Source organism: Portunus trituberculatus, chromosome 37 (assembly GCF_017591435.1).
Source record: "Portunus trituberculatus isolate SZX2019 chromosome 37, ASM1759143v1, whole genome shotgun sequence".
In the NCBI taxonomy this organism is placed as follows: Eukaryota; Metazoa; Arthropoda; class Malacostraca; order Decapoda; family Portunidae; genus Portunus; species Portunus trituberculatus.
This window is the reverse complement of record NC_059291.1, coordinates 380,001-400,000: the sequence shown is the minus strand read 5'-3', so window position 1 is coordinate 400,000 and position 20,000 is coordinate 380,001. Positions and strand designations below refer to the sequence as shown.

Genomic DNA, 20,000 nt, shown 5'->3' with positions numbered 1-20,000 from the left:
GTGACGTAAACTCCATCAGGGTACTCAAGGGTCCGGTTGGGGATGATTTGTTGAGTGGGCCTCCTCGCTGTGTGCTGGTAATGATGTTATTGCTGCTACTGCTGTTACTACTACTACTACTACTACTACTACTACTACTACTACTACTACTGCTGCTGCTGCTGCTATGAAACTGTGCCTATAAAGAAAAATCCTGGAGACATCTCTGGCGTGCAGGGCATTATCAGTATCACTATCATCAACATCACCATCATCATCAATCTGTTCCTGAAAGAAGCTTCTCCATTCATCTCTGTCAGCTGCCCGTGTATTCCAAGCCAGTCTAGCAAAACTCTCTATCCTCCTTCCCTCCCTCGGTCACAGCTCCTTGCGTCACGAGGAGAGCAAGATGAAAATACACTCTTTACGTTGCATCGTTTTTTTCTCCTATTATTAGTGCATGTTCTATATATGTGCTCAGTTCTTTTTTGCACCCAATTTTTCCGTAATGAACAGATCGACTCATAAAGGCGATAGTGTACGCTTTACTCCACTTCCCATGACCAAGATCTCCGCTGTAACTTCCGGGCTGAGACAAGGTCATCTCGCAGTGCACGTGCTCGTAGCTCCGGCAGTGTTGGTTAAGAATAATGTTGCTCACCGAGACAGGAACACGTTGAGCTTTGGGTTCTTCCCTCCATCAGAAATGAGTGATGAGTAAGGCCAGTATTTGGAAACGCTTTATTCTCACACTACGATTATATTCAAACGCAACGCAGATGATTATCCAGGTTGCCAAGAGTGTTCCTTCTGTTGATAATATAGAAATATTATGTCATTAGAAGCATAAAAGAACCCCTAAAAACTCGTGTTACTTCAAGTACAGCCTTTTGAATATATAGAAGAATGCGAATTGAAGAGTTTCAGAATGTGGTCTCAAGTCACGCTTCACAGAAACCCCATGAGCGCTTTACACTTCCCAACACATGCACAATGCGAGGCAGAATTGACTGTCTTGTATGACCTGTGTCTCTTTAACTACACTTTTACATGTTATATTTAGGTGTGCATGTCTTTTTACTGCGTATCGCCTGACTCCACGCATGATGTGCTTGGCGGCGCTAGGGAGGGAGGGAGGAAGGGAGGGAGGTAGGCGGGGAGCAGGGTGGAGGTGGGCGTTCTTTACGTTTGATCGAATAAAGGTCTGAAGGAGATGCAGGTCTACTTGAGTCAATGATCTGTTCAATCGGGAGAGGGGAGCGCCACTGTTTGTTACTATCTTCAGTGTTCTGGGAAGAGAGAGAGAGAGAGAGAGAGAGAGAGAGAGAGAGAGAGAGAGAGAGAGTTGTGAGGGGTTATAAGGGCGGCCATTATGACGTCTAGACACACGTAAATCATTCAAGATGTGTTGTCTCCAGGGGAAAACACGGCATTCACTATGTCTTCAGCATGTAGGGAGCACTGAAGATAGATAAATATATATATATATATATATATATATATATATATATATATATATATATATATATATATATATATATATATATATATAGAGAGAGAGAGAGAGAGAGAGAGAGAGAGAGAGAAATAATTGTATATATAGATAAATAAATAGGTATTTTTATTGACGACAAACATTATATGTATGAGATACAGATATTTGTTAATGGTTCATATATAAAATTTATCATATTTTGTCACAATGTATAGTGCAAAACTTCTAGATTAATTGAAGTGGTTAAAAAAAAAATATGTATGCTCTGAAATACCCACAACAAAACAGCTGGGTAAACCAAGGTATTTGATTTTAGGAACACATCATGAAACCAAATAGCACAGGTGAGTAAAACAAGACTTGAAGTTCCGATATTAAAAAATGAACACCAAAGAACAACTGTGGTGTTCGGAAGCCTGCGCGCCGTCCACCACCGCGCCCTTTTCTGTTTAATGGGAAGATACCCCAACATGATTACGTCTTGCGTGTTGGTTTAGATTGACCAGTCAGTCAGTCAGTCCGTCAGTCCCATAAAAGGCAGTGTTTGTTTTTATACATATTTCATGATTTAGTTATTATTATTATTATTATTATTATTATTATTATTATTATTATTATTATTATTATTGTTGTTGTTGTTGTTGTTGTTGTTGTTGTTGTTGTTGTTGTTGTTGTTGTTGTCATTACCATTATTGCTATCATGATTCTCAGTGATGTTTCTGAATTAATGAGTAACAGATTATTTTCTACATTTATAGCAATTACCTTTTCTTGTTTGTTTTTTACTTACTGCACTAAACAATTTACGGTGATGACCTCTGCCCCTTCCAGCCAGCCAGACGCGGTGACGGGAACACCAGCAACACAATGTAATGGTTCCTTTAAACATCAACTATTCACAGGACAGTATGCCGCTCACGCCCCGCCAATACCACGCCAGCCACTGTTATCACGGTACCAAGCCAAGACTACAACTGCAAAACAGTCGCAATTCTTTTTGTTTGTTACCCCCCTCCCTCCGCACCCCCTCCTTTCCAGCAGCCTGCAGTATGGTGGCGGCGGTCGCGGGGGCAGCACGGCCCTCGCCCAATACGAGTATGGCTGCACGGGACACACTCACGGTTTGCTTCCACCTGTGTTGTAGTGATTCTGAGTCGGGACAAAGAGCCGCCACCTTCCAGAGGCTTGACTGCCCCGGACTGTACAAGGAACTTACTGGAGTCTTGGCGAGAAGGTCCGGGAAGTAATTGTCAGATTATTTTTAACATTCTCATAAGACGTGGCCTACCGCATGGTAATAGTGATGGTTCGTGGGCCAGCGAAGGTGTGTGACAAGCCAGGGCCAGCATAGGTGTTGGCGTGGCGTTCATAGTGACAGACAGCCCTTAGTCGTTTGTCTTGCCCTGATAACATTTTGCCGGGTGTTGTCACGTGACCAAAACACCGGAGGGAACCTGTGGCACAGAGGTTCAAGTTTCTGCAACGTGAATCTCCTCCAGTGGCTCTTGTCATGCTGTCATAAGGAGAAATTTAGATACACCAGAGTATATCATGACTCTACGGAGTTAACATACCACGTTCTACTGAAGTGCATTTTTAGTGAGTAATGAATTGTGCTTCCATCGATTAATGCAGGGAACGTTTTCTGTCACCGTTGTCAGTTTTCTTTGATGTCTTGGAATCAAAGGACAGACTGCAACAGACGACGAGTAGTTCTAGCGCCCGGGCTCTTCCACGTCATTTGATTTTAGTGAATTGAATATGTGTATAAATTCGGGACACATTTTTTTCTGAAACGCAAATTTTTCAGTTATAACTAATGTGCATTTTTTCCATTTTTGTGTATTATAAAAGTTGAAGTGGAAAAGGTTTACTCCTAAGCAACAGTAATACCAATAACTTAGTTTTAAGTCCATCATGAATTTCACGACAGTACTGTGGACACTATTGTTGGTGGCACTGACGGTGCTGAAGGTGGTGTTCACGATCATCATCACCACCATCAAGACGATCCTAGTGAAGAACGACTGGTTGTGGACGCAGGGCACCACCATGGTCATGTCGCTGGCCCGGCGGCTGGCGGCGCTGCTGGTGGAGGGGGCCAACCTAGGCTTCATCAACATGACCACCACGTTGTTACACGACCTCTCCCTGTGCTGCTGCTACGTGTTCGGCCTGCTGGTGTCGGTGCTGTCCAAGATGATGGCGGTGACGCTGTGGGTGGTGAAGTACCTTGTGAGCCGCTGTCGAGACTCCTCCATGGAGCACCGCCAGGCAAACGTGACGGAGGGCACGCTCGCCGCTGCCACCTCCCTCGAGGACCACGCCGGCGACCACGATCTGGAACTCGCAGAGGGTCGCTTTCCTTAACGCTCCATGATGTCCCGTCCTGGTGGTGGTGGTGGTGATGGCGGTGGTTGTGGTAAAAGTGGTGGTGTTTTGGCTCCGATCAGCTTAAGGTCGCGAAGGGATCTTGCGTTTTGGCCGTGAAGGGACTCAGTGTGTTGTGTAGGACTTTGATAATTCGGTGACCTCGACCATTCCGCTCTTTCCTTCAAGAATTCGCCAGTCCACCCGTCCCTTTAGTCATCCAACAGTCCATCCATCCCTTCAGATTCCCTCAGTCCTCTATAGTCCCTTCAATCGTCCCTCAGTCCTCTGGTCTATTCAGTCCTCCCCCAATCCTCTTGTTCGTTCAGTCGTCCCCCAGTCCACTTGTCTCTTCAGCATTCCCTCACACTGGCACACTGAGATCCCTTCATTGCCGAACGCCCCTGACAAGCTGCCACTCACAAGCTTAGTCCATCGGAAGCTTATTGTTAATCGAACCATTTTTTTTTTTTTTTGCTCTCTCTCTCTCTCTCTCTCTCTCTCTCTCTCTCTCTCTCTCTCTCTCTCTCTCTCTCTCTCTCTCTCTCTCTCTCTCTCTTACAGCATCTGAATCTGAGTCTAGTCAAAGAGAATTTTTTTTTTTTTTTATACTTCAGCAGCTGTTGGAATGTTTCTTCTCTTTCCTGATTTTTAGTCGTCAGGCTTAGAACGATAGATCAGTTCAGAACTCGCTTGTATTTCTGTTATTCATTCATTGTCGTAGGTAGTTAATGATGAGTAGGCAGCTAGTTGTGTATAGCTTTTTTGGTCTTTCGGACGTGCTTCATCGGAGGTTGTAATTTAAATGACTTTTACTAATTTTTTTTTGCCTTCTTTGGTTGATTATCCCGGAAGGGTGTGTCTTCATTAAGCATCAAGACCTCCGCGCACTTGTAATGTTATCTGTTGTCTCCTCTCCTGCCCTTTACAGCCGTGCCGCTCCTTCCCAGACCCAGAGTGCCTTGTGTCCCAGCACGGCTCTTCTCCACCACCCTCCCCACGATCATATTATCACAACACTCATGAGCCACTCAATGCTTCAGGCCGTGACGCGCACACAGGCGGCTATCTCTCTCTCTCTCTCTCTCTCTCTCTCTCTCTACACACACACACACACACACACACACACACACACACACACACACACACACACACACACATACACACACAACTGGTAATCATGTGCTAGTGCTACTTTGGGCCTTTGACGAGCTTCTATTCTGTGATACATACTCATTAGGATGATAGAATATTCGTGCTCGCGGGCACATCGTACCATATACACTGTAGCTCAGCGCACTACATTGCCATTGTGACGTTGAGTGTCGGTCGTCCATGACATTCTGAAATTTTGGTTGTTTCCATCTTTATGAACTCTGGACCGAGTAGTATTGTTCCTAAAATCAGTACATGTTTTTTCCTCATTGAGAAATTTGTACCCAACACTGACTATCATGATGTGATCTCATTAAATTTTGCTTTAATATAATAGATATACATGATGACGCTTTTCTTTCCGCCTTCAGTAAACAAGAGAAGTGGAAGGAAAGTGGTGCTTGTGGTGCGGGAATAAAGTTATCACAGTGTGCCTTATCCACATCGTGGGAGTCTGTGAGTCAGTGCATGGCTGAGCGCCAGAGGGGTTGGCTGCTGTCTGTCACTTGCTGCTTCTTGTATTGATTTTGACTACACTTTCATAAAAACGTTCCCGCACGTTTACATATTTACATCATGTTGTTTTTACGTAAAAACAGTTTAGGGTAAGGAAGGTAGTAGTCATATTTCCCTAGCCATTTACTTTATTAGCATAAATTATAAGACTTTTGCTGTGGGGGGGCCACTGGGGCCGAGCCTTGGAGGGTGCGCTTGGCGACTGTCGGTTGTGTGGGTGCAGCAGACGACGCAGCATTGTGTGAACAGCAGACGACGCGGCAGTACAAGTCGTAGCCTCCGCCGGGATGGTGCACCAGGTGAGCTGTTCCTCTTCCCTTGTTGTTGGGTGTCCTGCTTCCTCGGTCACGCCCTCTCCCTCCTGCCTCATGGCAGGACAGGAGGCAAGCACCACCAGGTGACTTGCCGTACCTTCAAAACACACACAATGCACGCTTGCTGATATAATATGGCATTCATAGTACAGAATTACTGGTTTCTCGACTCTGATTATTCTTATTCCTCCCATTCATGTAATTCAACAGGCAGAGAAGAGTAGATAGATCAATGCAGATGATTGCCAAGTTTAGCAAGAACACTTCACACTGTAATCTTATTAGTTGATTATAGAGAATTTTCCACAACAGGTCATAGTAACAAATGAGATTGAAGTAATCAAGATTTTTTTACACGAATGCAGCGTTTGAATGATTTTCGTTTTAGCGGAAGAACTAGAAGGGATTAGATTTCCTGTACTCGAGTCACGTACACACCAGACACAGACGGAAAGAGTGCAATGCAGGCTGTGACTTACGTGTCGCTCGCCTCTACCGCCGCTCTTCAAGTTCGTGATTGTTTAGCCAACCCGACACCTCCATCACCTCTCATCACCGCCCTCACCTCACGCCGCCCCTCCCACCACCACCACCACCACCACCACCACCACCACTAGTGTTACCCTCATTACTACCACCTCCACTACTGTCAATTATCATTACTGTTTACATTAGCACCGCCACCACCATCACCGCTACCACCACTACCTGCCCCTCTCACATCACCATTACTTAACACCTCCACGACCTCTTGCTATTAGTTCAGCACTCACGGCACCACCATCACCACCATCACCACTACTACTCTCCATTACCCTCACCACCACTAAGCGTCATCACCACTACCACTAATAGCATCATTCATTACCACTCATTGTCTTCTACTATCATCATCACCTACCACGATCATCACCACCTGCCACTCACCACTACTACCACTATAAAATACCACCACCATCACCACCATCTCCAATTACCGCCACTATTCACCACCACCACCACCACCACCACCACCACTACCACCACCTGTCTCCTTTACTTACTCAACACACGAAGCTTCTTTTATTTATTTCTTCACAAACACCCATCACTTTCTTCCCTTTCTTGCCCTTCCCTTCCTCCTCTCTCACTCACCTCTGCCTCTCCCTACCCTTTCCCCTCTCCCCTCTCCCCTCTCCCCCCTCCCCTCTCCTCTCCCTTCGTTTCCTCCACTTTAGTTCTCTCTCAACTTCTCACTTCTTGTCAGCCACCTTACCTGCCCCTCCCCCTGCTCTCTCTCTCTCTCTCTCTCTCTCTCTCTCTCTCTCTCTCATTAACTTTCTTGCATTCTTCTTTCATTTTCTGTTTAGTTGTATTCCTTCCTTCCTTCCTTCCTTTCTTCCTTCCTTACTTTCTTCCTTCTTTCCTCCCTTCCTTCCTTCCTTCCTTCCTTTCTATCTCTTTTACCTCAGTTGTTTCTTTTCTTAGCTTCTTTCTTCTTTCATTCTTCCTTCTCTTTCATAAACCTTCTTTCTTTCCTTCCTTTTCTTTCCCTATTCCTTCATTTCTCTCTTCCTTCCTTTCATTCCCTCTTTCTTCTCTCTTTACTTCCCGGTCTCAATTTCTATTTCCTTTCTTTTCTCCTTCTTTCCTTCTTTACCCAGTCCTTCCCTCCTTCTCTCAGTCTATGTTTTCCTTATTTCCTTCTTTCTTTCCTTCCTTCCTTCCTTCCTTCCTTCCTTCCTTCGTTTTAGTCCTTTCTTCTCTCAGTCCATCCCTTTCAGCCTTCCTTCATTCACCTTATCTTTCCTTTCATAGTCTTTTCTTCCTATTTTCCTCCTTCCTACCTTCCTTCCTTCCTTCCTTCCTTCCTTTCTGTCTTCGTTAATCATATCTTTTTTAATTTTGTATCTCGGTTCTCTCTACATTCCATTTCTTCTATCCTTCATTCCTTCATCTTATCTTTTCTTTCATAGTAATTTCCTCCCTCCTTCCTTCATCTCATCATTCATCATACTTTTTTTTTTTTTATCTTTCCTACCTCAGTCCTTCCTTCTATCTGTCCATCCTTTCCTTCCTTCTTTCCTTCTTACTTACCTTTCACTTTCCATCTTACCTTAGCTCCACCCTTTAACTTTTCCCTATAACTTAGCTTCCCTCCTTCTTGCACTTCAACGTTCCCCTCACACAACTTAACCCTCCCTACTCCTCCTATCCTTCCCTTACCTCCCTTTCCCTTGCCTTCCGCCTCACCTTTCCCTGCTACATATTACACTCGTGCTCACTTCACCTTTCCTGCATCCGTGTCTAGCTTATAACTCTACCTTCCCTCGTCCTTTCGCCCTGTGCTCTTTTTTCTTCATTACTCTCCTTCTCAGTGAGGCTTGAATTCTGAAATGCTTCTGTCCGCTCCTCGATTACTTTCAAAAGGCTCTAGTTGGAGTTTCATGGTTTTTTAAGAGTGGGTTTACGGTTCTAATGGCAGATTAATAAGATTTCTGCATTCAACTACTTTCGAAAGGGTCTAGTTGGAGTTAGGTGGGTTTTTAAAAGCTGGGTTTTTTTACGGTTCTAGTGGGAGATTAATAGGATTTCTACAGTCAGTTACTTTGGAAAGGCTCGAGTTGGAGTATATGGGTTTTCAAAGGTGTTTTTTACGGCTCTAGTGAGAGATTGTTAAAATTTTTACATTATCAACAGGAAAACTCTTAAGAATCTAGCTAACTTTCTCAGTTTACTTCAATGTTCTATAGGCAGATAACTAAGAGTTTCACGTTACTGTTAAGGTGCAAAAAATCAGGCTTGAGATTCCGGCTAACCATATTTATACCCTTTGAAAATAGCTGTGGCAGTGATGATGGGAGACCAAAGAGTTTCTGAACAAGAACCTTGACCTCACGCCTTCTCGCCCGCCGCTCTTCTGCAGGTAATATACGCGCTGAGGGGCTGGATTGCCTTCGTGGCCTTCATCGACATGGGCATGGCCGTGCAGTGCTTTCTAGACGCCGACTCCTTCCTGGGCTCGCAACTTTACACTGCAGGGGACATCGCGGAGCATGGTGAGTTTCCTGTGTGTATGTGTGTGTGTGTGTGTGTGGGGGACGTTAGAGAGGCTGGAAGAGTCGAGCCAAAGGCGTGGCCGTACGTGTGTGTGTGTGTGTGTGTATGGGTGGATGGGTGGGTGGGTAGGTGGGTTGGGTTCTGGCCTCGCTGTGCTGTGAATGGGAATAGTGAAGGAGAGGAAGGACGGTGTTACTTTTCTGACGACTGGTACGTGAGAGAGAGAGAGAGAGAGAGAGAGAGAGAGAGAGAGAGAGAGAGAGAGAGAGAGGGAAGGGAGAGTGTTTACAGCCTGTTACATGAATGGCGATGCTCCTCTCTCTCTCTCTCTCTCTCTCTCTCTGTCTTTCTGTGTGTGTGTGTGTGTGTGTGTGTGTGTGTGTGTGTGTGTGTGTGTGTGCTAGTGACGTCATCAAGTTCATGCAGACGTAAACTGAATTTCCCGGGAAAACATGAAAGTCAACTGAGCGTCTTTCTTATGATATTATTTGTTCTTACCGGGAGAGAGAGAGAGAGAGAGAGAGAGAGAGAGTATTACTACCTCTGCCTCTCATCTTACCTTCCCTTATGCCTTTATCCTTCCTTTCTTGCTCTTTATTTACCTTCCTTCCCTCGACTCCTCTCCCTCTTTTTACTCCTCTATTTCTTTCCTCCTTTCTTTTTTTTACTTTCATTTTTACCTATTTGCTTCCTACTTCCTTCCTCCTTTCCTTCTTATTTGCTTCTTTTCTTCCTTTTCCCATTCATTCCTGCAACCATCTTTATTCTTTCCTTCTACCTTTCCTTCCTTTCTCGTGTACTTTCATCCTCTCTCTCTCTCTCTCTCTCTCTCTCTCTCTCTCTCGTCTAGTAGTGATGAAAAAGTAAGTAACGATGTTTTTTTCCACCGTACTGTATCATAAAAGTCTGAAACGCTGTGCTCTATTGTGCCATTTATCCCGTTGAGTAATTAGCTTATCAATCAGGAAGACACTTTTCAATATTAAGTGGCTAATACTTTTTTTCCTTGAGTATCGAAATATTGGCCCGGCTGTCACTCACGCACTGCCTCGCCTAATGTCTCAGTATCACCTCCAGCTGGTACCTCAAGTCTCGCACAGAATAAGACACTTGGGTTGTCGTCGTGATGTTGGAGTCGTCTTGGATGGTGGAAGTCACTCACTCACTCACTTTCTCTCTCTCTCTCTCTCTCTCTCTCTCTCTCTCTCTCTCTCTCTCTCTCTCTCTCTCTCTCTCTCACACACACACACACACACACACACACACACACACACACACACACACACACACACACACACACACACGTTTGTCATACCTTTGTTATTTCAAGGAAGTTCAGTCGAATGTAAGCGAAATGGACGCATCGAAATTATTATATGACACTTTTATTGTATTTAGTATTAGTTTTGTAGTCTTTTCTGGGGAAGGAAGGTTAGTAGGCGTGTAAATCATCACTTCCCCTGTAAAAGGAAAAAGGAAAAGAAGGAATTGTATCGTTTGAATACTCTTATATGTAAACAAACAACAGATAAGCCGTGATATGAGAGAGAGAGAGAGAGAGAGAGAGAGAGAGAGAGAGAGAGAGAGAGAGAGAGAGAGAGAGAGAGAGAAATAATTTAAGGAACATAATCGTATTCTTCACGGTTACGCCTCTACACTACCAAGATGCTGTGTGTGTGTGTGTGTGTGTGTGTGTGTGTGTGTGTGTGTGTGTGTGTGTGTGTGTGTGTGTGTGTGTGTGTGTGAGTGTGTGTGTGCCAGCGCTACACTTGTGCCAGTTCTCTCTCCCTTGCATATATGAATAATGATCGTCTTTCTAAGTTAGATAATGGCTAATGGTTGCCCAATTTACTCTTCCGCAACTGCTCCTCGCTCTCGCATTCTTGATCCCATTCATCATGCAGTCTGGCAGACGACGCGGGTTTTTCCATCACTGCCCGCTCCGTCCCAAGGCTTTTGTTGGTGCAGAAGTGTTGCCGCCAGACTCACGCACTCATTGGTTCCCCGTAATCCTTCACCTCATTGGCTGACAACTCCCTAGATCATGTCCTCCCCATCACACAACATATGCTCTCAGCTGCAGGGGACTGTAAGACGAAGAACAAGATGGTAAGTGGTCAATACAAGTCCTGTCAACGGTGCTTCTTCATCACGGCACATCTGCCGGTCACTGCCAACACCTGAGACTGACTTACAGGGATGTGTTTCCAAGGCTCTGTTGTTCTTTCTTCTTACATCACATATTCATTCGTGGCTCATTGCATCTTCCTTCGTATGGATCAACGGTTTATGGTTGCAGTGTATTGTTTGTTTGCCTATTTGTTTGTTTTATTTATTTTATCTTTATTTCTGGTGGTCGTTATCTCTCCACGTCACTTCCTCCGCATCCCCTTCCACTCTCTCTCTCTCTCTCTCTCTCTCTCTCTCTCTCTCTCTCTGCTATTGGAACTCCGGGAGACGAGGTACAATTTTTCGCTGTAATGGCGTGTGTGTGTCTCCCTCAGGACGAGACGAAGGTCATGGCCCGTGTGTGTGTGTGTGTGTGTGTGTGTGTGTGTGTGTGTGTGTGTGTGTGTGTCCTTTGCGAAATGAAAAAAAAAAAAAAGCAAGTCAAGTCACACACACACACACACACACACACACACACACACACACACACACACACACACACACACACACACACACACACACACTATAATCCCACCTCCCATCCTTGCTAATCAGATTTACCTAGTACATAACATCGTCATTAGCAAGACTTGTGCCAGGTACGAATGTCTGGCAGTTGGAGGGGGCGACAGAGGCAGTGGCGATGCTCAGGTGTGACTGCTCTCTTTGCGATGGGGGGAATGAAGAGAGACGGGGACAGCCAGGGAGTGTTGGGTGGGCGGGGGGAACCAGGACGGTCGGAAGAAAGGACGGGGAAGGAATGTAGGGATTAACTAGAGGTATACCCGGCTAGAAGGCGGAGGAACAGAGCGGAGAAAACGGGGAAAGGAATGGAGGAGAAATATTGTGGTAGATGAAGGGAGAGGGAGGAACGCAGGGTGGAGAAAACAAGGAAGGCAAATTAAGGAGAATATTGTGAAAAGGGAAGAAAAGAAGAAGAAGAAGAAGAAGAAGAAGAAGAAGAAGAGGAAGAAGAAGAAGAAAAAGAATAGATATGAAAGATGGAGAGGGAAGAAAAAAAAACATGTAAGGATTAGGACTGAAAGTTATCAAATAGAAAATGGAGCAGAGGAGGGTGAGAGAAGATAAGGAAAGGAGGATTGTGAGGATTAGAATGAGAAACACGCGGGAGGGAAGGATGGAGAAGGAACGTTAAGGTTGGGACAGGAAGCATTAAGGAACACTATAGGCATTTCTATACTGTAACGCTGCTTTAAATGTCCTGAAAGAAGAATCAGAGAGAGAGAGAGAGAGAGAGAGAGAGAGAGAGAGAGAGAGAGAGAGAGACTAAACTGCAAGAAGGGAAAGCTGCATTTGGTAAAAGATCAACACTTATTCCTGTTAATCTGTTTGTTGGTTACGTATAGTTTGTTGCTTCTAGATTTTGATAGACAAACACACGCTCTCTCTCTCTCTCTCTCTCTCTCTCTCTCTCTCTCTCTCTCTCTCTCTCTCTCTCTCAAGCATTGCGTATAGAAAATGTTCGTTTTTCATCTCCAAGATTCGGTTTCATTACTGTGAAGAACCGTGGGAGATGGACACACGACACAAACAGACAGACAAAGCAAAGAGACGTACAGGCAGACGGAGCTCTCTTAATAATATACATGAGGACGAAGAGAGGAGGGAAGATGAACATACAGGCGAGAGAAGGTTATTTGGGAGGCGCTGTATAGCAGGGAACGTGAGGGATGCAAGGAAGAAAGGAAGAGGGAGGAAGGATGTAAGGTATTAGAACCGAGAGTATTACGTATAAAACTGAGCAGCGGACGAGGGAAAGAAGCAAAAAAAAAAAAAAAAAAAAAGAAAGAAAATACTGAAGAAAATGGATGAGAAATAGTGAGGTAGTTGCGGAGGAGATTGAAGTTATGAAGGCGGGAAAAGAACGGAGAGAAGATGCACCTAGATTGAATTAGAATCGTAGTAAACAATGAAAGAAAGGAAAGAAAAAAGTTTCATATATGGTAGTAGAAAGTAAGTAAATTAATTAGTATAGTTCTGTCATGTACTGCGCGATACTTAAGAAAAACTTGTTGATAGTTAGCAAATTTCCGTCATGTACGATAATTAAGATAACCTTCTTCATGTACGAAAGTTAATCAAGACACGTCGAAAAACAAAATAAGATGAATGAAAACATAAAAGTCCGTAAGTGAAAAAAAGTCAAGAAAAAGAAAAAAAAATATAATAACAAAAGAATAATACAGGAATTGATAAAAAAAAAAGCAAGTATATAGAATAATGTGAATATTAAACTACGCGAAAGAAAAGCTAGTAATTGAAAAAAAATATATACAGAAGAGAAGAGAAAAAAAAAACAGTGAGATAGAAAAAGAAACAAAAAGAAACTCAAAAGAAAGGATGTTAAAGAAAAGAAAAGGAAATTAAATAAAGGAAAGGTTGATGAAAAAGAAGGAAAAAGAAAAAAAGGACGAAAGGAGTGGAGTATGATAAGGAAAGTAATGGGAAAGAGATAGGAACGATGGAAAGAACAAGGGAAAAAGGAAGGAAGGAGGTGGAATAAGGCGAGGAGAAGGAAGAAAAAGATAAGAAAGATGGAAAGGCTATGGAAGAAGAAAGGCGAGGTTGCAAGAGGAAAATGAAGATGGAATAGACCAAGAAAGAGAGAGACGGGGAAGATAAGAAGAGGGAAAAGATGTAGAGATGAGAAAGAGAGAAAAGGGGAGGAAAGGAGAAGACAAGAGAGAGAGAGAGAGAGAGAGAGAGAGAGAGAGAGAGAGAGAGAGAGAGAGAGAGAGAGGATGGAAGGATGTAGAGGCTGGAGATGAAGATGAAACATGAGAGGAGGTGAAGAAGGCGTAGTGGATGAGTGCAGGAGGTGAGTGGGGGGAGAGGCCTAGGTAAGAGTCGGTCTGTTGTGGGGAGGGGGGGTAGGTCTATTGTTCAGCAGTCATAACTCCTGATTCTGTCTCCAATGTCTTTTTCGTTGTCTCTGCGGCTCTTCTCTCCTCCTCTATCCCCTTTTCCTCCTCCTCCTCCATCTCCTCCTCCTCCTCCTCCTCCTTCACGAGCATAGTTGTATTTCCTTTTGATTCACTATGAGCTTTTGTTTTCCTCGTGTGTGTGTGTGTGTGTGTGTGTGTGTGTGTGTGTGTGTGTGTGTGTGTGTGTAATACCATTTCTGCAGCTACCGTGTGTATATCAGAACAAAATGTATTAAGGTACTGTGGCATGTATGCATTTAGGTGTGTACGTGTACGTGTGCATGTGTGTACACCTGCATAGAGACAGTGTGTATACGTGTGGGCGTGTGTAAGGAGGTGTATATGTATGGAATTTTCCGTGACCGGTGAGAAATAATCAATATAAAGAGAACAAAAGAATGTAGACAAGTGAACGAGTGCCAGAGAGAGAGAGAGAGAGAGAGAGAGAGAGAGAGAGAGAGAGAGAGAGAGGAGGGAAAGAGGCAAGACTGAAGGAATCGAGTGGATGGAAGGAAGGGGGCGTGGCTTTGAAGGAACGAATGAAAGAAGGGAGGAAGTTGAGATACCTAAGAAGGAGGAGAGCAGGAAGAGAAAGAGTATAGAGGCGAAAGGGGAAGAGAGAAGTGGCTCTGAGGGGAAGCAGTGCACAGAGGAGAGAGAGAGAGAGGGGTAATGGAGAGGCGGAGGGAGTGAGGGATATGAAGGTAAGGAGGAAGGCAGGAGAGAGACAGAGAGAGCAGGAGAGCAGGAGGTAGGTAGCATGAAGGGCCTTGTCTCTCTCATCTTCCCGACCTCCTGCCGCCCTGACCCAAATCTATGCCTCTCCTTCCTCCTCACCCTCGTTTTTTTTCGTCTCCCTTTCAATGGCTGCTCCCGGAAACTAAAGTGTGGCGGGTATTGGAAGGCATACGTGGGCCAGGGTGAGGGTCTCGCGCTGAGCTGCTCTTCGTGTACTTATATCCTCGTCTCCTTGACTCACGCCTGCATTCTGAAACGCTCTGCTTTCTTACCACGACTATTTTCAAAGGCCACAGAAATGATTTGCTGGATTCTCATGGTGATTCTCCTGATATTAATGTAGAAATCTTGTTAATCATGAAAGTGCCATTAAAAAGTAAATAAAAAGTCCTTAACGTGAATGAGAGTCTGAAAATAATGGTGTGTCGCAGAAGTGTTTCAGGATTTGGTCCTGAGTTGTGAGGGGAGGGTGAGTGACTGAGACGCGGCTCAGACGGCCAGATCCACGTGTCTCGCTACGAACTTTGCTAACTTTGGGTGTCCAGAAAGTGAAGGCTGCTGGTGAAAGATGAGTTTTCGTCTCCTTACATGCAGAGAAGATTAAGTAGAGACTGAAAAGACAAACTTGACGAGGAGAAAAACCCGTAGAAGACAACAGGAGACTTCCAAAATTGTTCTTGTTGATGAAGAATTAACTGCTTTTTGTTTTTAGCTTTTTACATGTGACGGAAATTAACCAAGGACGCAAAAAATAAAACTTTGGAGGGAGTAAACGCATTAATTAGCGCTCCCTGAACAGAGAGAGAAGGAAAACACTGATGTTGTTCATGAAGAGAGAGAGAGAGAGAGAGAGAGAGAGAGAGAGAGAGAGAGAGAGAGAGAGAGAGAGACTTGAGGAAAACCTATAAATTCCCGTTCCCTTCTCCATAAAGTGTATTTTTTGTAGACTATTGCGATTCGGTTTTTCAGTTTCGAGGTCTCTTTCTTTTTTTTTTTCCTCCACACCCTCAAGTTTTATTGGAATCTTAACAATTTCGCGAGGGGCGCCTTATGACCTCGTTGCTGGGGCAGTGAAATATTGTTGACATCTAAGCACACGTCAGTAGAAACTCCAGAAATGTTGAAATAATATGAACACACACACACACACACACACACACACACACACACACACACACACACACACACACACACACACACACAGGCAGCGCAGCCCAGGGCACATTGAGGGTGACAGGAAGCAATGTTCGGGATCTGCAACTTGCCTTTCTGTCTCGTGGTGGCCGCTCTGACTGTAAGGAAGAAGATAGCAAAGGAACACGCCTGCCTCTCACTCCGTTATTGCTGATGGTGCTTTCTTCTTCACTCTTGTTGCCGTCGTCGTCGTTGTCGTTGTTGTTGTTGTTGTTGTTGATTTCTTTTCTCTCATTTTTTGTGTGTTTGTTTTCTTTAATTCTTCTTCATCTTATTTTTCTTCTTCTTCATTTTCCATAACAGAAGCAACCACAGTAATATTATCAGCAACAACATTAACACCATCATCATCATCAACAACAACAACAACAACAACAACAACAACAACAACAACAACAACAACAACTACTACTACTACTACTACTACTACTACTACTACTCTTCCTCCTTCTACTCTTCCTCCTTCTTATTCTCCTCATCCGTCTCCTACTTCTCGTACAGACAGCCTCGAGGTGACGTCAACCACCACCACTACCCGCCGGGACTCACTACGTAAGCGTGATATGGTATCTGAGTGGTGGTCTCCCCTCGCCCATTAGGGGAGGTCCTTTGTTCTGCTGTAGGGGCTCGTGTTCTTAAGCGTCTCGGCGTCTCATCTCGACTACTCTCAACACACTAGGGGAAATGGTTAGGGTTTTGAGTAGCGTGTTCCCGTAACTTAGTGATGATTCAGGTGTTTAAGTTTGTTTTTTTTTCTTTGATTCCAATGACAGATTAGAGTTTTCAAAGGGATAGCTTACGATATTCAAAGGTGTTTTGGTGATTCCAGTGATAGATTAATAAAGATTCCACATCACCAATGGGAAAAAAATATTCTTAAGGGACTGATTAACTATTGCTGTGGCCATTGAAAATACGTCTCGTGGTGGAACATTGTATAACTCTTTCATTTCTAATTGGCGCATCTTTCCTTAACCACTAATCCCTCTGAAACTCTTATTTTTCTTCTACATCTACCTACAAACCTTTTATTGTATCTAGAAATTTCAAAACCTATTCTTTTAATCCTTTTCTTTCCTGAAGACACTTATAAAGACTTCATTCATTGTAAATCATTGTGAATCATTGTATATTGTACTGGAAGTATTAAGAATACGAATCATTAACTTGTGAATGGTTGTGAACTTGTGATTGACTTATCTATGTCCTAGCTGTTACTGACCACCTCAAGATACACAACAGAGATGTGATTAGAACTCAGAAGTCATGTAACCTGCCTCTCTCATCTCCATTGTGCAGCGTTTTCTGTCTTAGATCTTAATCCTATCTGCCACTAGCACGTCCACCGCTCGGCTCCTTTCTTCTATCACAAGTCGTGTAACCTTCTGTCTCTCACCTTCACTGAGCAGCATCTTCCACCAATTCTAACCCCTCTGATCACTAGTGAGCATCCTCGCGAACCCGACCAGTGATCTCTGTGACTTTTGATGATATTCCTTAAAAAAACCCAGTGTTCCAAAATACGATGATCAATGCACGACGTTCCACAAGGGTAATGCAGTGAGAGCAAAGATTAAACAGAGCGGGGGCCTGATTAACTGTTGTCCCCCTCCCCACACCCTTAAAAGCTCAAGGCAAAGCTGTCACATTGCCACTCATAGACATCCACACCGTATCTGCATCTACACTACACATGCAACGGATTACTAACACATTGCAATATTTGAACTATACTTTCATGAACAGAAATAAGCAGTCAAGCCATAATGTATAGATATACCTGATTTCTTGCTTTCTTCATAAATTCAAAGTGATTTTTTTCTGTGTTGTTTGGTATAACTTCTATTATGTATAAGGAAGGGTTGACAGGGAGGAGTCTTGTATATTTTTTTCATACTGATAGGTTTATTGTTGGTAGAAGTAAACATATCTCCTCTTAGCTTTCTTGTGCGTTCTTTTATATTCTTCCTTCTCCTGCTATGTTATCCTGCTTCTTCATCAGCAATTAGTAATGATTTCCAAACAGCCATGCAGGGAACTAAACATTGCATTTCTTTTCACATTTTATTTCTTCTCTTACAACAACAACATCAGCTACTACTACTACTACTACTACTACTACTACTACTACTACTACTACTACTACTACTACTACTACTACTACTACTACTACCACCTTTAATAGCAAATCTCCTCCATATGAGCGAGAGCGCGTGGTGTGGCAGCGGTGAGGCGTCTGTGAGCTGCTGGTGACTTTCCCCAACACTTCATTGGCCGCAGTCTTGGCGCGCCTGTGCTCGTTCACCTTCTTTATTCAGATACTCCTTAGTGCTGAATTAACATAATTTCTCGTTTATACGGCAGTCATCACCGTGGCCTTGAGGTCCTGCGTGCAATATTTGTGGTGGTGATGCTAATGGTGGTGGTGGTAGTAGTGGTGGTGGTGGTGGTGGTGGTGGTGGTGGTGGTGGTGGTACCACGGCAGTGGCGGGGCAGATGATGGGCTGACGTGCATACCAACAGAATAACCTCACAAAGGAGACTCACCTGCACCTCACGCATGCCGCCACACCGCTGCTCCCAGACCACTACTCCTCTGTCGGCGTTTCGTAAACTTAGTGTATTAAATCTGGGTTGAGTTCTGTCTCTCCATTTCATCCCACGCAGGGCGCCGCATGACCCCGTTGGTGCGGTGCTTGAATGAATCACTCAATCTAGTCATCCCACTTGACGCGGCGAGGACCAGACGAGTGGAGTCTTGATGCACATTTAGTAAACTTTCCTCATTAACTCTAAACTTGTGCTGATCATTGCCTCGCTGAGCAGCCCTGACGGCAATAATATTCCGGGTGACATCAGGCCAAGGGATAAAAGACTTTAATGTCAAAAGAAAGCCCTTTGTTCCGAGGGCAGAAAGAAGCCTTTGTCTAAATTTTGAGCCTCGCCGGACGCATTCTGTATGAGGTGGGCGAGTTGTCCCCACATTACAGCGAGGGCAGGGGCCGTTGTTTTGTCATATTGTGGTGCCCTTCTCAACCCTTTGACTGCTACGGCCGCCCCTCAAGCCTCACATAATGGTCTGGTGCGAGTCTAGAGTATATAATTTCGAAATACATCACCTGCAGCAGGAGTAATGGTGGAGTATAGTTGAGATCCTTTTAGTTCGTATGGTGGTGTTCTCTTGATTCGTGCGCCTTCTCGAGGATGATGGAATTGTTTGGTATTAGTTTTAGGAAGGTTTTGGAAGGTCGCCACTGGGATGAGGAGGAATGGTCGAGGAATTCAACAGTTTTGTCGCTTACTGTTTTATTTTCGGCCAGTAAGAATATGTATGGTTACTCAAATTGCATAACACGTGGTACTATCACTAAAAGAAACCACTGATATAAAATTGTTCACTTAGTAGTTGAAACGTTTGACATTTACTTATATATAATTAGAATCTTATCTTCACCTTGTTAAAATGTCGAGGGCTTTTTAAATTACGTGTCAAACTAACATTAGAGAAACCCGGTGATAATAATTGCATTTTATTATTCATTTATGTATTTCTTTATTTATTTATTTACTTACTTATCTATTTGAAGTAGCTTTATCCTTATTTAGCCAAATCTCTATGGATTAATTAGAATGAAGGAACAAATGTCATTGCTTCGTATCTTTAAACATATTTGTTTTCTCACAGGACTAATTTTCAAGTCAGAGATGATTACTCGTTCTTACATTTTTCCTTATTGGTTATGCTGGATCCTTGTAAAACTACCAACAGAACCACGAGAACACCTTTGAAAGACCCAATAACTTCCATCACAGCTTGTTTTTTTCCCATTAACGAAACAGAATCCTTGTAAAACTATCAACAGATACATGAAAGCAACCTTGGAAGCATGAGTAACTTCCATTACAGACTGTTAAAGGCTATATAGATAAGACACCGAACATTTGAGAACGCAGTGCATTGCCTCATCAGAATAGCTAGAAGAATGAACGTGTCCTTGCACGCTTCACTTCACCACCAGTCCTGTGAATCAGGCCCGACTGAGAACCATATTCTAAAACATCTCTTCGCCGCATCTCCGCTCTGCT

At 43.8% G+C, this 20,000-nt stretch overlaps 2 protein-coding genes across 2 annotated transcripts in view; both read left to right on the top strand.

The window, feature by feature from the left end:
• Positions 1–2,270: 2,270 nt before the first annotated feature.
• On the top strand, positions 2,271–5,346 carry LOC123514077. Its single transcript, XM_045271679.1, has 2 exons — positions 2,271–2,595; positions 3,408–5,346. The coding sequence occupies exons 1-2, from the start codon at positions 2,286–2,288 to the stop codon at positions 3,842–3,844; spliced, it is 747 nt and encodes a 248-aa protein (XP_045127614.1). The 5' UTR covers positions 2,271–2,285; the 3' UTR covers positions 3,845–5,346.
• Positions 5,347–5,480: 134 nt separating this feature from the next.
• Positions 5,481–20,000, top strand: part of LOC123514078 — a 27,258-nt gene continuing 12,738 nt past the window's right edge. Inside the window, exons 1-2 of the mRNA XM_045271680.1 lie at positions 5,481–5,814; positions 8,735–8,867. Coding sequence (XP_045127615.1) covers positions 5,803–5,814; positions 8,735–8,867 — 145 coding nt within the window. The 5' untranslated portion in view covers positions 5,481–5,802. The remainder of the gene's footprint in view (positions 5,815–8,734; positions 8,868–20,000) is intronic.

Bases quoted from the DNA above. Each gene is read 5' to 3' on its own strand.
- LOC123514077 (XM_045271679.1), top strand. From the start codon at position 2,286: ATGACCTCTGCCCCTTCCAGCCAGCCAGACGCGGTGACGGGAACACCA. The intron at 2,596-3,407 runs GTTTGCTTCCAC...ATTTCACGACAG, and splicing joins CTGCACGGGACACACTCACG to TACTGTGGACACTATTGTTG.